Source organism: Chionomys nivalis, chromosome 14 (assembly GCF_950005125.1).
Source record: "Chionomys nivalis chromosome 14, mChiNiv1.1, whole genome shotgun sequence".
In the NCBI taxonomy this organism is placed as follows: Eukaryota; Metazoa; Chordata; class Mammalia; order Rodentia; family Cricetidae; genus Chionomys; species Chionomys nivalis.
In genome coordinates this window covers 11,215,769-11,231,840 of record NC_080099.1, presented here as the reverse complement: position 1 = coordinate 11,231,840, position 16,072 = coordinate 11,215,769, and the positions used below count along the sequence as shown (strand labels likewise).

General features: G+C 50.0%; 1 protein-coding gene across 2 annotated transcripts in view; it reads left to right on the top strand.

The window, feature by feature from the left end:
- Zbtb7c (zinc finger and BTB domain containing 7C) overlaps positions 1–16,072 on the top strand; it is a 233,942-nt gene that overhangs the window by 210,466 nt on the left and 7,404 nt on the right. For both annotated transcript variants that reach the window (XM_057788858.1, XM_057788857.1), the window contains one exon: positions 14,621–15,841. In XM_057788858.1, the coding sequence (XP_057644841.1) occupies positions 14,637–15,841 (1,205 nt within the window). In that variant the 5' untranslated portion in view covers positions 14,621–14,636. The remainder of the gene's footprint in view (positions 1–14,620; positions 15,842–16,072) is intronic.

Genomic DNA, 16,072 nt, shown 5'->3' with positions numbered 1-16,072 from the left:
GATATTTAACAGCCTCATTCGAACTGTACCAATGCCTAGCGGGCACTGGACAAGCAAGCGAGTGTATTTGCATGTGTAGGGTTTCTCTAGCACTCACCTTCTTTGCACACACAGTGTGATAGGACATAGAATATACACAAAGCACAGCTGTCTTTACTGTCTTATCAGAGAGGATAGATTATACACACAAAAATATAGACAAGAGAGTAGCTGGGCAAGTTAAAAAACAAACAACAGCCACAAAATCCTGCCTATTGGAATTGAATTGACCAGCTTATATTGTCACCTGTTGCTGTGTAACAAAATGCCCCTAACCCTTAGCTGCCTACAACAGGAAGTATTTATAATCAAGGATTCGGGTCAGGCAGTGGTGGTACATGCCTTTAATCCTAGCACTCGGGAGATAGGCAGATCTCTGGGAGTTCGAGGCCAGCCTGGTCTACAAGAGCTAGTTCTTGGACAGACTCCAAAGCTACAGGAAAACCCTGTCTCAAAAAAAAAAAATCAACTATAGAGTTCTTTTAGAGATTGAGGCTATAGTCATACTGGGTCTATAGGCCCTGTCAGGACAGAAGGACTAATTGTCATGAGGTCCAATCATTCATTATTCAGGCCAGCTGGTGTCTGTTGATCGAGAAGACCTCAGCTCTTCTCCATTGTGTTACTCAAGGACCACTGGGCGGGTAACAGGGTCTCTGCAACGAGTTCAAAGACAAAGCTTAGTAGAAGTGGCAGTTCTCTTGTAAGCTGGCTGTGGAAGTTCCCCTCCATCACTTCTCGAGGGACACACAGCTCATTCCAGATATACTATAGGAGGAACCCACACAAGGCAGGAACATCAGGAGGTAAAATCGCTGGGCACCACTGAGGCTGGCTGCCTCGACACAGGGTCACCTGGACTAGAGAGGACAGTGTCAGGGAAAGAGAGCCTGACTCAGCCTGAATCTTGCTGAAATTGAGAGGAAGGAAGAAGTGAAGGGGAGACACTCAGTGGTTAAGAACACTTGATACTCTTGCAAGAGGACTTAGAAATTTAGTTCCTAGCACCCACATGGCAGCTCACAACCATCAATAACTCTAGCTCCAGGGATCTGGTGCCCTCTTCTGGCCTCTGTGGGCACTGCACACATGTGGTGCTAATACATACATGCAGGCAAACACTTATACACATTTTAAAAAGAAATCTTTTTAAGATAGAAGAGGGACTGAAAGGTGTAACTGAATCTAAGAAACAGGTACCCACAGCAAAATAGATACAGTATGTTTAAGGGCAGTTCAGAGACCTACTTTAAAGAAAGACAGAAATGACATTGAAACTAGATTTGGAACAGCTGAGATAATGGAATGGCTTTCAAGAGACTCACAGAAAAGAGTAGAGAAGGGACAGCATCCAGGAGAGTCACTTCAACTTTATAGAGCTCAGTAACCACATCTGCAAAGGCAGGACAGTGAGCAGTCCTGTCCCACAGGTAGGTCACTGGAAGGCAGTGAGACTTTCATCATTGCAGCGTCACCAGCCGTCAAACCCTCCAGGACCTTGACATCATCAGATGGTGTTAGAACAGTCTCCTGGCTCCTCTGTCCTGTGCCCTGTATAGCTACATAATAAATGCTGAATCCTGTGCTGGGGGCAGCCAGATCCGCATGGCCCACCTATCCTCCAGTCACGAGACTGTTGCTTGGGTAGTGGACAGGTGCTGGGAAGAGCACGACCACCCGAATATCCTGTTAGGTTGTATTCTACAGGATGTACTCAAGGCTAGAGCCTGGTTTCACTGCAGATATCTCCTGGGGTACCTAAGTTATCCTGTCATTCGCTGGAGGTAACAAACAGAAAATACAAGACAGAACCAACCAACAGTGATCAAATGATGCAAAAATGCAACAAAACCTCTACAGATGACTTACCAGCTTGTGCAAGGAGAATCTAGATGATTCAAAAATTTCAATCGTAATGCCCTTAAAATCCAAATACTACGAAAGAGCATATATAGAACAATGGTTTTGCCTTTTGTCCCCTCACTGGCAGCTCTCCAGCCCCCCTAAACACCACTAACAATCAAATGAAGCCATGCATTCACAAGCCAGTACCTGTATGTGAGCATCTTTCTCTTGCTGGATGTATGAATGAACCCTAGTCTGAGCACCATGCTTTGTAGTTAGAGAAAAAGCCAAGGTGTGTACCACATGTGTGCAGGCACTACATCAGATCCTCGGGCTGGGCTTACAGGCAGTTGTGAATGGCCAGAAACAGTGTTGAGAACAGGGCACCAGGTCCTCTGCAAGAACAGTGTATGCTCTTAGCCACTGGGCTTTCTCTACAGCCCTGAACACTTATTTTTTGATTTTTGATGCTGTGTAATGCTAGCATCCCTCACACATTTGAAGAGTGTTTGTGTTTGCTTAACCTAGGATTCTGTGTTAAATCCACATTAAAGCCAAATTTGATGTTCTATCTTTCCAGCATGCTTGATGTTTACATATATGAATTCATGTGGATTCATGATTTCCCACCGGCCTCTACCTACTCCTATATGGTCCGACCTGTCAGCTTTTCTGTGACAGCCTACTATTCCTATTGAGCTTCTGTTTCAAAATCTTGGCTTCCCTTAAATGCTTATTTTTCTAATGAACTTTAGAAAGGGCTTATCTAATTTCAGTAGAAATCCTGGGCAGCACCTTTATTAGGATCACATCGCACTTAAGGGATGATTTAGGGTGAATTGGCAACTCCTATGCAAGAACATGATCTATCTTTCCGCTAACGAAACAAACCTTTCCAAGTGCTCCAGTCGTGTTTGGAGCTTGTTTGCTGTGGACCCTGCACATTACTTTTGACCGTTTTCCTGGGTGCTGTTTCTGGTTTGGGTACAGAGTCAGGGAGTTGTCTGTGCATTTGCGCCCACCTGCTATTTGTGTAGGGAAGTACCCTGTCACATCTGCAGATAATGTTTGCCAGCTTGTTTCTAACTCCGTCGCCTTGCATTCCTTCTTCAACGTTTCTGATTTTGAGACATCGCGGGGAAGCAGCTGCCCTAGGTTAGAGGAAGCGCTGCACCTATTCTAACTCATGGGTGGATTGGATCAGGCAGGTTCCTTTGGGTTGGGTGGGCTGGGGAAAGTTCCATGCCTGGAGAATATTTTCACTGTGATTTACGACTGTCTGAGGATCCAAATTCTCAGAGAAAACGGGGTGGCAGTTGTGGAGAGAGGGGTGGGAGTGTAGGCACTGGGGGCAGCTTCTGTACGATGGCAGCTCTCTAGATTCCAGACCCAGTTGCTGGAATATCAGTCAGAAAGAAGGCTGGCATCAGGCATTCAGCTGGGCACCACCCTGGCTGTATACTGTCATGCATCTCCACGACCATGACCAAGGGAACCTGCCTAGACAGCCACGTGTGACTGACTAGTCAGCTCTTGTATCCCTGATTGCAGGCGCTGCCTACCTGGCTTCCTTATTGCCCCCTATTGGTCTGTCATATTTTGCGATGGGTTAACTTTCCCTGCAGCAGCCATTGGATGTTTTGTAGAGCATCTCACATAATGGAATTGGTCATTGACCGGAGTCACTCGAGACAGTCGAGTGTCCAACTCACAGTCGTATTGCCCTTTCTTTAGAAAGGGTTCCTAAGCACCAAATAGCCCTCAGTGGACTAGGGTGAAAATCACAGCCCAGGAGAGGCTGGGCCTGAATATAAATAGGAAGAGGAAATACTTGGACTTCTTGGGGCAATAAAAGTTCTATATAATAATATTACACATAACTGTGCAATTAAGCCTGGAAATTGCAAGCTTCCAGTGTGTTCTTTCCCGGCCAAATACTAGGCGGTTCTCGTGGTAGAGGGCATTTACTTAGAAGAAAAATGCAAGTTTGGAGGCAAATCTGAGGTTTCACTTCCTTTGGAAAACACAGGCAGGGTTGGATCTTACGACCGTCCAGTTTCACCTCTCATTTGGGTCTTGTCTCCAAATTGAGATGGCAATAGCAGGGGCAGGAGTGTTTTCCAAGAGACGAGGTGTAACCAAGACATCTCACACCTGTGGCAGGCTGGGGCCGTGATTCTGCCCTCCTTCCTCCCACAGCTGTTGCCACCGAAGGGGCACTCCCTGACCAGATCCTGCATGAGGTCTGGGGCAAGGGAAGGGCAGGTTCCTAAGGTTGTGAGTAATGGGAGCAGCTGTCTGGGCGGGAAGATGGCTCTGCGTTTGGCTGCCCTTCCTCCCCCAGCCGGCCTGTCGCCCATCCCTTCCTCAAGCAGTGCCAGCCACATCCCTCCTCTCCAGAACCTTCTGTGGCCTCTTTAACAGAGTCCAGATGTTTGGAGGATCCCCTCATCCCCCTCCTTCACTTTCCTATCCTGACTCCTGCTGTACTAGCCCATTGCTGTTCAAATCCTTCTGCCTAGACCTGTGTGTTCCTGAGCTCCCTGCTTTCTGCTTTGTAGACAGAACTCTGCAGAGTGCCTGCTATTCCGGTCTGCATGTCCTTACTCTGCCTCTGTGCCTCACCTTAGTTGTGATTTCCCCCCTTCTAGAATGCTCCACTCCCCTGTTCCAAGCCATGGCTACCTGAGAGCTTCGTGCCTCTGATATGGCTCCCTGGTAGAGCCCCTACCCTCTGCCTAAAACCCCAGCATGGAGAGGCAGCCTGGCCACCTGCATAGGAAATGCAGAGCCTCGCCACCTGTCTTAAAGTCCCAGCTTGTCTGCAGTGCCTCGCTTGAATAAAGACATTCACGGTGACAGTAATTACCTTAAAGAGGTTTTGGTAAGGATGAGCCGAGACCCCAAGTATATGACCAGCACCAAGCAGGCACAGGATATGTCCTGGTCATCCGTTGGAGTCAATGTAAGTGGGAGGAGCCTCTAAATAAAACCCTGTTTCCCCTACCATACACACGTCAGTCAGCCTGGGGTCTGAATGTTGTCCCCACCGTGCCCCGTCCCACATAGTTGGACTTGTTCTCACCAAACGTTTGCCCCTTGAAAGCAGCTTCCCCAGTTCTGCAGCCACCCTTGGCCACCGTGAAGAGAAGACACACCCAGAGTGTGCTTCCCCACCCTACCTCCAGGCAGAGGAAAGGATGTAGCTAGTCTTTACAGCGCTCCTGGAGCCCCAGATGTGGTGTGGTGTAATGATACCCACCTTGACTGTGTAAGTGACCTCGTCTGAATGTCCCGTGTGTGTTCACACTTATAGTGTGTGTGGCCTGCCTGCGTTCCTATAAGTCCCAGGGTGAGAGAAAGGGCAAACTCAGGAAACGCCCACTCAGGTGCAGAAACACTCCATCACCACCATCAATCCCACATCTAGAGCTGAGCTGCTCATGACTTCTGAATGAAAGGCTCCATCTTGTAAACAAAAAGGTGGGTTATCTGGAGAGCGCCCCTGGGCTACTGAGTGAATGGGAAACCTGCACCTCACAACCTCCCAGATCAACACAAAAGCTGGAGCTTCAAGGGGGACTCATCTGGTCCAAAGGCACAGCATTAATCTTCTGCAGAGCTGATCTGGGATTATTAACTATGGTCCCTTCTCAAAAGGGATTGGGCGCTTTTCCACTAAGTGCACAGCTGGACTTGTAACCCCGCCTCCTCAGTCTCTCTCACTTCCTCTGCTCTGGCTGTGATACTCTAGTCACTGCTCTCTCTTCTGGCCAGTAGACAGTCCCCTGTCCTCCACACTGGGAGCCTGGATGCAAGGATGGAGGTGGCAGAGGGGAGCGGTGCTCATAGGTCCAGCCAGCTGGACAGCTGCTCGGCCTGCTAGAACAGACAGGAAAGTATCCCGGGATGGGTGAGTGCCACACAGCCAGGACGAGCTGGGAGTATTCATAGATGTGGGTGATTTATTTCATTATCTGCATTTCCTGTAACTTAATAAGGCTTAAAAAGCCTCCCAGGGAGTTTTCTGGCTCAGGAAGTTACCTATAATAAGAACAAGTAGTGAGTTCTTTATTCCAGACGTAAAGAAATCAGCGTACACTTTCTCTCAAAGAAAACGAAAACAAGTGCCCCCATCTACCCTACCCTACCCGGTAATCAGTAAAGGCTGAATTAATAATAATAGTAATAATAATAATAATAACTCAGTTTGAAGGGGCACCACTTGATACACAAGGCAAGGCGGTGGGGAGGCGGAGCAGGAGGTGGTGATGGTAGAGTATGGATTGACGGGAGGTACAGCGTGACACAGCAGACAGAGCCTAGAGGTCTGTGATCTCTGTTAGCGTTCAGTTACTTCTGTGACCTTACATGAATGTATTTCTCCTTAGTCACCCTCATCTCTATCTCCATTGCTACCTCCTTTTCTCTTCTTGAGACAGGACTGCACACTGGCTTAAATGCCCAGTGCGATGCAAACTGGCCTGGAACCTGAGATCCTCTCCCCTCCACTTCCCAAGTGCAAGGATTACAGGAATTTACAGGTCTTATCAGAAAATAATCCTCTAACCAAAGAGGTCCCAGGAAAATCCATAGGAATTGTGACTATGCCAAGGCTCTCTTGTGTGATTCTCAACAATCTGTAACTTTGGGGTTGACAGAGAACATGAAACAGGGTTTGAGTGCCTCTTCCGGGAGGTAAACCCAAGGACTTCATATGAGACCTGCTTATGGTTGGGATGGAAGCCCAGTAGCACCTGATTCCCAGAACTTGCCTCTACTATAGCCTTGGGCATGCAAGGGGAAAGGCGTGCATAGTAATCGACAGGGAAGGCTCCTAAGAAAATGTGCATGACTTTGTCTTTGCAGTGGAAGAAACCTCTGAGCCCACTGCAGAGAACCCCTAAGGGAATGTACGAGCCTAGCTGAGTTGGGGGCTGCTGACTCTAGGCATGTCCTGGCAAGGTGGCAGAACAGGTGTGGCTGGCTTCACCCAGTGTGGGCACTCTGCCCAGGGTGCTTGCAACAGGTGGGGCACAGAATAGAAGTTGAAGTAACCCTGCCCAGTCTCCCAACCCACATGTCTGGCCCCAGCCTCTGGAGCATCAGAGGCTCAGGGGCATCCTGGGGCTAAGGGGTGTAGCCACCCTGCTTGGGGAATCTCCCAGAGACAGAGCGAGGCATACCCAGGACAGATGGCTCGAGCCAGGATTCCCCATCCTCTTTCCCACCTAGCCCGCTACCTACTTAAGTTCCTGAAGACCATGGAGAGTAAAGACCTGCTCAAAGGACATGTTCATCACTGTCCAAAGTCATCCGTGGGTCTACAGAGGAAGCCTGCAGTCCACCTGCCTCCAGGGCACCCATCCCCTCCACTGCAGCCGCTAATCCCACCAGGTGGCCTTCATGCTCCAGGCATGGAGGAGCTAGGGGCTGGAGACCGGGGAAAGGGGAGCATAAGGGGGGGATATGTGTGTAAAGGAAATCTGCTGCTGGGCCACCTGCCTAGGGGTTTTGACAGAGGGAAACATGATCCTGCACCCTGGATTTGCTGAGCTGAGCAGCCCTTGGGGGAAGCACTTGCCTTGCAGATCCTAGTAACAGAATTGTTCTCAAAGTCACACCATGGAGGCAGCCACGGAGGACAAGGAAGCAGTGGTACTTCACTGTTTTCTAGCTGAGTGGCTCTCAAGTCCTATCAAATGGGGATCACAATACCAATAGAAAATGTGGCTAGAATCAATAAAAAAAAAAAAGATATCTTATAAGTGGCAGACATGGCTGTACTCAAGCGTCACATGTTTCAAGGCAGAATGTTGAGGCTGTCCCACCTCCATTAATGACATCTTCACTATCTCCTCTGTTTCCTTGAGCCAATCTTTCAATTTTTTAACTTTAATATAGTGGTTTTATTCTTTGAGACTGTCATATATGAGTGATAATACATTTTTATCCCCTCCATTCCTCTTCTAACTCTTTCTAGAGCCCATTCCCTCCCAACTTTGTGTTCCCCCCTTTTTAAAAATCATTCACCAAGTCCAATGTGTGTTGCCCATAAATGCATGGGTATGGGGCTATTCATTAGAGCATGGTCTACCTCCCAGGGGCTGCACCCTGAAGAAGAGCTATCTGCCTCCCACAGCCAGCATCTGTCAAAGCTCTTCATTTAGGGGTGGGAGCTCTTGAGCCTCCCCCCCCACACACACACACAGAGGCTAAACTGATCTCTTCATGCAGAATCTCCCCAGTCATTGCTTGGTGGTGTCCTCGGAATGATTCGGACATAGAAGCAACAGAATCTGCCCTACACGTCATCTTGGGGTCTCTAAACTCAGCATTGCTGCTGCCCTAGGCCAGCTTGTTCCCTTACACCATGCCATGGAATGCGCACACACTTCCCCATTTCCAAGATGAGCGAACCAAACGTAGCAGTGGGTGCAGTATGAGCCTTTCCGAGAATACCAACAAGGGTCCTCTGTTAGCTATCACGGTTTAATGGGGGCCATTCATGCTTATGCATTAAAGTACCCCGCTTCTGCTTCTCTCAGAAGCTAAAATTTTCTGTGTGCTCCTTGGCCTAAGCTTCCATGTGTGCCTTATTTTCATCATCTATAAAATGGACATGTTTCTCTAAGCCCTGCCTGCCTTGTCGGATTAGGAATCCCTGGAACAAGAGATAGGTTATGAGGCCTGCTGCATGCTGGGAAGGGTGTGGGCGCTCACGGAAGCTGTTCCCAATCTTGTCAGGAGGTGCCTTAAGGGAATTGGCCTCCACAAAGCTATGCAGGTATGTTGGCTCCTGGTCCCATCTGGCCAAGACCCCTGTTTGGGGCATTTGTCCTTCCTGGATTCCACTCTGCTGGCACTGGCAGAAGACTGGCAAGTTCCAGAAGGCAGGTGCGCATCCTTGGGGTCCTCACAGCTGTGCTGGATGAGACACAGACATCTGTCTTGTGTGAGGAAACCACTCCAGGAGAGTTGAAGTCCTAGAACCTATCTGCCATAGAGCCATGATGTAAGTTAGACCAGGCCAACTCAGAGCACAGTGAGCTCCTGGTATTGGACTCCTCTAAGCACAAGCTGGTTGAGAACCTCAGGATCGAGGTTAAAAACATCTTTGGAAGGAATTCTAGAAATCTAAAACCTTCCAGATTCAAATGAAGTAGATTATTTTGGGGTCCCATAAAATCTCCTCCATCCCCCAGTGCTTAGATAAGGCCTGGATCCTGGAAAGATTCTGATCAAGCAGCCACAGGGTCCCATGCCTTTCTGTCCATGCCTCTCACTTTCACGGGGCTCTGAGCCTCCTACCCCACCATTAGTTCCCTACAAGTGTGAGTCTACAAGTCAGCCATCTAATACACATCCCTCAGGTCTGCCTCCACTCAAATCGTTGGGCAAGAGACAGCGCCCTTCAGAGAGAAGAGCGCAGATTTCTCTGTCTCCCAACTAGATGTGGTAGGCAGAAGCATGGCAAAGGACAAAGGCATGCACTTGCAACATGTCCGGGTTCAGATCATGCTGCCACCTGTGTGGCCTTGGGCTCATCTCTCCCTTTATCTGTGCAGTCGCTCCTTTACCTGGGCATTGTGAATGATGCTAAGAGCACACACCTGTAGCCGCTGTGCAGTTGAGGAAGGGCTAGAGGTACGATGACTCAGATATGGCAGACACTGGATAATGGTAACAGTGGTGCCTGTGACGGTCAGTGCTGGCTACCAGGGATGCTTTCGGCCTTTTGGAAAGGAGCCTAGGAAGCACGGTTCTCCCTCTGAACGAGTAAACATTCACTTAGTAGTTGAATACCGGTTATTTGGACCCACCTGAATTCCAGGAACCTCCATTAGGGCAGAGAGCAAGGGCCTGCTAAGTTAGGCCTGGTGCTCTCTGGAATGGTGATCATACCTGATTTCCTCTTTCCTCCATGCCCAAGCTCCCCTCACACTCTCTCCTGTGTCCTTTATTCCTAATCGTCTTTGCCATTTCCTTCCCACTGGAAGCTTACAGTCCTTATCAAGCCTCTGCTTATGGCTGGGAGTTTGCATGCACGTGTGTTTGCTTTCCCCGGGTGTTATTCTTGGCTTTGGTCTTCACCCTGGCTCGGGTCAAGGGAACAGAGGGAAGGGATGCGAAGCTAAGGCAGGAAAGAAGGGGAAGGAAGCATCCACTCTGGGACACTGCTGTCCCAAGGCCTGGGGATTTCAGGGTCTCCAGGTGAAGCTCCCAGATGCTTCTTCCCAAAGAGACAGTGAACAGACATAAGATGGGGGGGAAGGGGCTCTATCTGCTTCCTGAAGACGGTGTTCACCTCCCTGTCCTCACCCTGAGGTTAGTCTTCTGTCTAGAATAACATCCCCGAGCTACCACGATTCCATCCCTTCCTGGAGTGGAGCAGAGGTCAGGAACCAAAACACAGAATGGCAGCCTTAGCGCTGAGGTCACCAGCCTGTTGACCCCGCCCAAGCTTTTCATGGTCATGTCTGTTAGCAGATCTCTTCGTAGCCATCCAATGACACAAGGAGAGGTGGAGAGACCTCCTACAGCCACATGACCATAGCTTCCTCTTGGTCATTCCAAATTCCAAAGGAGGCATCATGAGAAAACTTGTCAGGCTGGGGGCTTGGACCAGCTCACCACACTGTGAGACACAGCAGTATTACCTGGTCACAGGCTCCGGCTCCTCTAAGAGGGCGGAGGAGGTTATTCTCCCTGAGAACTTATGAATTTATATGACCAAAAAATAGTCTGCTAACAGATAAGGCAGAATTTAATAACACTGTATGAGAAAGTGATAAATCTCCAATTATTTTGTGGGATATTCCTGTGCATTTTATCACATATTTACCTATTATATACAACATTAATATGAATGCAGAACATTTTGTAGGGCCAGAAATGTAACTCAGTGATAGAGCCCTTTCCCAGCATGTCCTAGGCCCTGGTTCAGTTCTTAACAGAGCCACAAAACAAAACAAAAAAGGGGGAAAATTTGAACAATAATCAGTGCCTAAACCTAGACAGCATAAGTTTTTTCAAGTATGCATGAAACATTTGCAAGACTGGCTGTGTCCTGAAATGGCAGAGAACCTGAGAAGCATTTCCAAGCACTACTAAAGTTAATAGTGTAGGTCTTTAGTAGACAGGGAACTGTGGCTCTCTCTAGCTGCTCATTCTCCGGCATCCCACCGACCTTGGCTTTCACTTAGAGGAAAGACTGTGCATCCTTCTGAGGCTCAGGGCCCAATTACTCCTAGGGTGGCTTTGTGGGGATGAGAGCAAGGTATCAGTTCCTCAGTAAATTCACTCTCCCGTGGACTTCTTGACGCTGACACGTACAATCATCTTCTACCAGAAAACATCAGAATAAAAGTCCCAGACATAGAACATCTGTAACGCAAACAGGGCTCCTCGATCAGTTGTCTATGTAGCAAACAACTCTGAAACGGAGAGGCTAATGGTGTGTGAACGCTTACTGTTTTTCATCTTCTGTGGGTCATGGCTTCAGGAGTGGCTCTGGTTCTATCTCCCGTGAGGCTGTGCATAGTCAAAATGTCACCCGGGCTGCCATGGTAGAAGGTCTGAGGGAGGACTGGAAAGGCCGCTCTCAAGTTGGTTCGCTTGTGCAGCTGTTAGGTAGCACTGGCAGTGACCCGAAGCCTCAGTCCCTTGCCACATGGCCCACTTCGTGGTGCTGTTTGAGCATCTTCCCACCATGGCTTCCTTCCTAGAGCCGCCAAGAAAACAAAGCTGAAACAGCCGTATCTTTCATGACCTCCTTCAGAGATCAAGTGTCAGCCACACCGGCCTGAATCCTCTTGAAATACCACAACACAGCTGTGTCCAAAGGGAAATCAATGGTGGTTCAATTGACAGAGCACTTGCTCAGCGCTCTCGCAGCCCTGGAGTCAACCCCTCGCACCCCGTGAAACTGGGCATAGCAGAACGTGCCTGTGGTCCCAGTACTTGAGAGGTGGAAGCTGGAGAATTCAAAGTCAAAGCCAGTGTGGGTTACAGAGGACTCTATAAAAGGGGGGGGGGGGGGGCTTGGAAAGCCTGATGAAGCCTCAAGCCTCATCTCCTATCTCTTTTACTCTTTCCCTGGCAGAGCTTTGCCAAAACTGCCTGGAAAGAACCACGGGAAAGAGCTGGGAGGCTGCCTGGAGAGCCAGCAGGTGTCTTCCCAGGGATCATGAAGAAGCCCCTCCCCTAGACTGTGAGAAAGGCAGATTCTGAAGGGGCCCATGCTCCTGAAGCTGTTCCAGCCTGCCCAGCCTCCCTAGAAGGCGGCACCACTCACCCCTGCCACCCCCGGGGTTTCCCTCCATTTCAAATAGCCCTACGATCTCTGAATGTGGCAGCAAGAGGTTTCCCTCCATTTCAAATAGCCCTACGATCTCTGAATGTGGCAGCAAGAGATCCTGCGCATGCGCGGTTACCTTTGCTGCCTGAGGCAGGCGCGTGTGGCTAACACAGACCCGGGGAAGCCAAGCTGCCGGTGCAGATTTTGGCACCTCCCTGATCTGTGTGATTGTCTTTGCATGCTTGGTACTCCTCATCGGTGACACCGAAGTCACAATAACACTCAGAGGAAAGCCAAGGCCTGAGGAAAGATGAGGGGCCTGAGTCCTCATCGGAGAAACCCGTGGTTAAGCTCGGGCCAGATGCTCCTCTCTTGTCCTTCCAATGTTCTCGCGGTCCTCAATGTCTGAAGAAGGGAGCTGGGACTCTGGGACAGGTGTCCTCAGTTCCCCTTGCTCGTGCACAGAAGATCACACTAAACCTACCTCTGCATGGTCAGACTTAACATACAGCACAGCCTCGAGGTCCCCATTCTAACCCACATCTCAGAGACCCTGCCCTGCAGACGCCATTCAAACTGCCCACAATCCACCCTCCTAAAGCAGGGCGGCCTTGCGGGACACACCTGCTATTTAGCCACATAGACCGTCCTAGGTTGTTTCCTATCACTCGCTTTTTTAAATTAAATTTTTCTTTGGGGATCGTTTCGCACATGCTTGTAAGAGATCATATAAAGGACTCCACTATACCCTTTCTGTGGCTTCCCTTCCTGGTACACTTTCAAAACCATTTTGAAGGCATCCAATATACTGACCTCTATGGACACAGAACAGTTCCGGCACACAGGGTCCACCCTGCCAGTGTTCCTTTATAGCCACACTCCCTCCCCTCGCACCAGTACCCCTTACTTGCTGCTGGCACCCCTCACCCATTCTCCGCTGCTGTGAAGTGGCAGTTTCAAGGGTGCTATACAGGAAGCCTGTGTTCGGGGATTGGCTCTCAGCACTTACGACTCCCTGGAGACGCATCCAAGCTGCCAAGGGTAGCCGAGTATCAGAGAGCTCCGTTTCACTGCTGAGTGGGGCGTGGAGGATCTGACGCTCTAGAGTAAGCCCAGCCACCCACCTAATGAGGAGTATCCGTGTGGGTTCCGGTTCAGGGCGATCACCAGACTCACTCGGTTTTCCCTTGGTTTTACTCTGGGGCAAATGTGCCTCTGCCAGATCAAGTGGTCGTTGCGTAGCTAACTCTTTAAAAATGCTCGCAGTGCTTTGCAGACGGGGTGGACCATTCTGCCTTCCCTAGCAGTGTGTGAGTAACCTATTTTCTCCCTAGCCTTATCTGCTTTTGCAGTGGTCGCTATTTTTCATTTTAGCCTGGAGACTTGAGTTTGATCCCTGGAATCACATAAAAGTACAAAGGGAGACAACGTAATTGTCCTCTGACCTCCATGTAAACTCCGTGCCATGCACACCGACACACACAAACACAATAATAATCATAATTTTAAATTTAAAGTGAATTTAATATGCTTGACCTTCTGCCAACGTCTGCCTTGGGCATTCTCAGAGCACCTACATTTGCCTGTGCTAAGCCAAATCACTGAATGCAAACCAAGTTTATAATAAAAATACCAAATATCTCTTAGCTTGTTGAGTTGTTGTACTGGAAGAGATAAACAGAATGACTATATGAGTGCCCTTTGCATTACTGTAAAATCAAAAGTCCCTATATCAGATCATCGTCAGTCAGGGGCCATCCATACTGTCAAGAAGCCTCGGCCAACTGTCTCCTGCAGGCTTTAAAGGGCTGTGAGGTTAACTGACCGACATGAGAAAGTGTTTGCATCTGTATTGACCTTAAATACCTGCTTACAAGAGAAACGGCTCACATGTACATATGGGATGCTAGGGAAAGTATTGCTGAGTGCAAATGAAAGAAACACCATCAGGCATAGTAAAGCCAGCAGCAAACTCAGGGGGCAAACCATATATTGCCACTGTGCCCCGTTCACTCACCGAAAATGGGCCAACAAGTTGAGTTGAGGCTTCTGGTAGCTTCTGTAAAATACAGAATGCTTCACCAGCTGGGGCCTTGGGCGCGTCTCTCAGCAGAAGCACCAAGCAGTCCCATGTGAGAGCAGAATGCCACCGCGTTGAGGTTTCCACCCCTACGTTCGTGATGCCCATCATCCCGGCATTCTCCGAGTCCATTATTAACAAAGCAGAATTCTGCGAATCACACCCACAGAGGTTTCGGTGGCTTTTCCTAAGCAGGTGATGTGCACTGCCTGGTAAGATGCTAACTCCAAGGATCTTAAGGTGCAGGAACCCCAGCCTGAGCTGGGTTGTGACTTACAGGTAAGGCTTGGTCCAGGACATGGGTCCTCAACCGGCCGCGCCCATTAACTGATCTCCCTTTCTGTGTGTCCCTGCAGGGCTCTGGCTGAGAACATGGCCAATGACATTGATGAACTTATCGGCATCCCTTTCCCCAACCACAGCAGTGAGGTGCTGTGCAGTCTCAACGAGCAGAGGCATGCGGGGCTGCTGTGCGATGTGCTGCTGGTGGTTCAGGAGCAGGAGTACCGAACACACCGCTCCGTGTTGGCTGCATGCAGCAAGTATTTCAAGAAGCTCTTCACGGCCGGCAACCTGGCCAGCCAGCCCTATGTCTATGAGATTGACTTTGTCCAGCCGGAGGCTCTGGCCGCCATCCTGGAGTTTGCCTACACCTCCACACTCACCATCACCGCCTCCAACGTCAAGCACATCCTCAATGCTGCCAGGATGCTGGAGATCCAGTGCATCGTGAATGTGTGCCTGGAGATCATGGAGCCCGGGGGCAACGGTGGTGAGGAGGACAAGGAGGAGGAGGACGACGACGAAGATGACGACGAGGAGGAGGACGAAGAAGAGGAGGAAGAGGAAGAGGAGGAGGAGGAGGAGGACACAGAGGACTTTGCTGACCAGGAAAACTTGCCTGACCCCCAGGACATCAACTGCCCCCAAAGCCCCTCCAAGGTGGACCATCTCACAGAGAAAGACTATTCAGACACACCCAGGGACTTCCCCGACGCCTTCCAGCCTGGCAGCCCTGGCCATCTGGGAGTGATACGGGACTTCTCCATTGAATCTCTACTGAGGGAGAACTTGTACCCCAAAGCCAGTATCCCTGACAGAAGACCTTCCTTATCTCCGTTTGCCCCAGAATTCTTCCCACACCTCTGGCCAGGGGACTTTGGTGCCTTTGCTCAGCTGCCCGAGCAACCCATGGACAGTGGGCCACTGGATCTAGTAATCAAGAACCGCAAAATCAAGGAGGAGGAGAAGGAGGAGCTAGGCCCGCCCCCGCCCCCTCCCTTCCCTAGCGACTTCTTCAAGGACGTGTTTCCTGACCTGCCCGGTGGGCCCCTGGGCCCCATCAAGGCAGAGAATGACTACGGTGCCTATCTCAACTTCCTGAGTGCCACCCACCTGGGGAGCCTCTTCCCACCCTGGCCGCTGGTGGAGGAGCGCAAGCTGAAGCCCAAGGCCTCTCAGCAGTGCCCCATCTGCCACAAGGTCATCATGGGGGCTGGGAAGCTGCCCCGGCACATGAGGACCCACACCGGGGAGAAGCCGTACATGTGCAGCATCTGCGAGGTCCGCTTCACCAGGTGCGCAACCGCGGGAGATGGCAGGCAGCAGGGGGCGTGGGGCCCAAGGAGGCCATGGGGGAAGGGTAGAGAGGAGTGCAGAGGCCAAGGGAGGGAGAAAGAGCACACCCCTGGCTCATTGCTTGGCATGATGCTAGGCACTACCGGGTGCAATGATTTCAACGCCGTTTTAGGAACTAAACTTGTTTTTTTGTTGTTGTTGTTGTTTTGTTTTGGTTTGGTTTGGTTTTT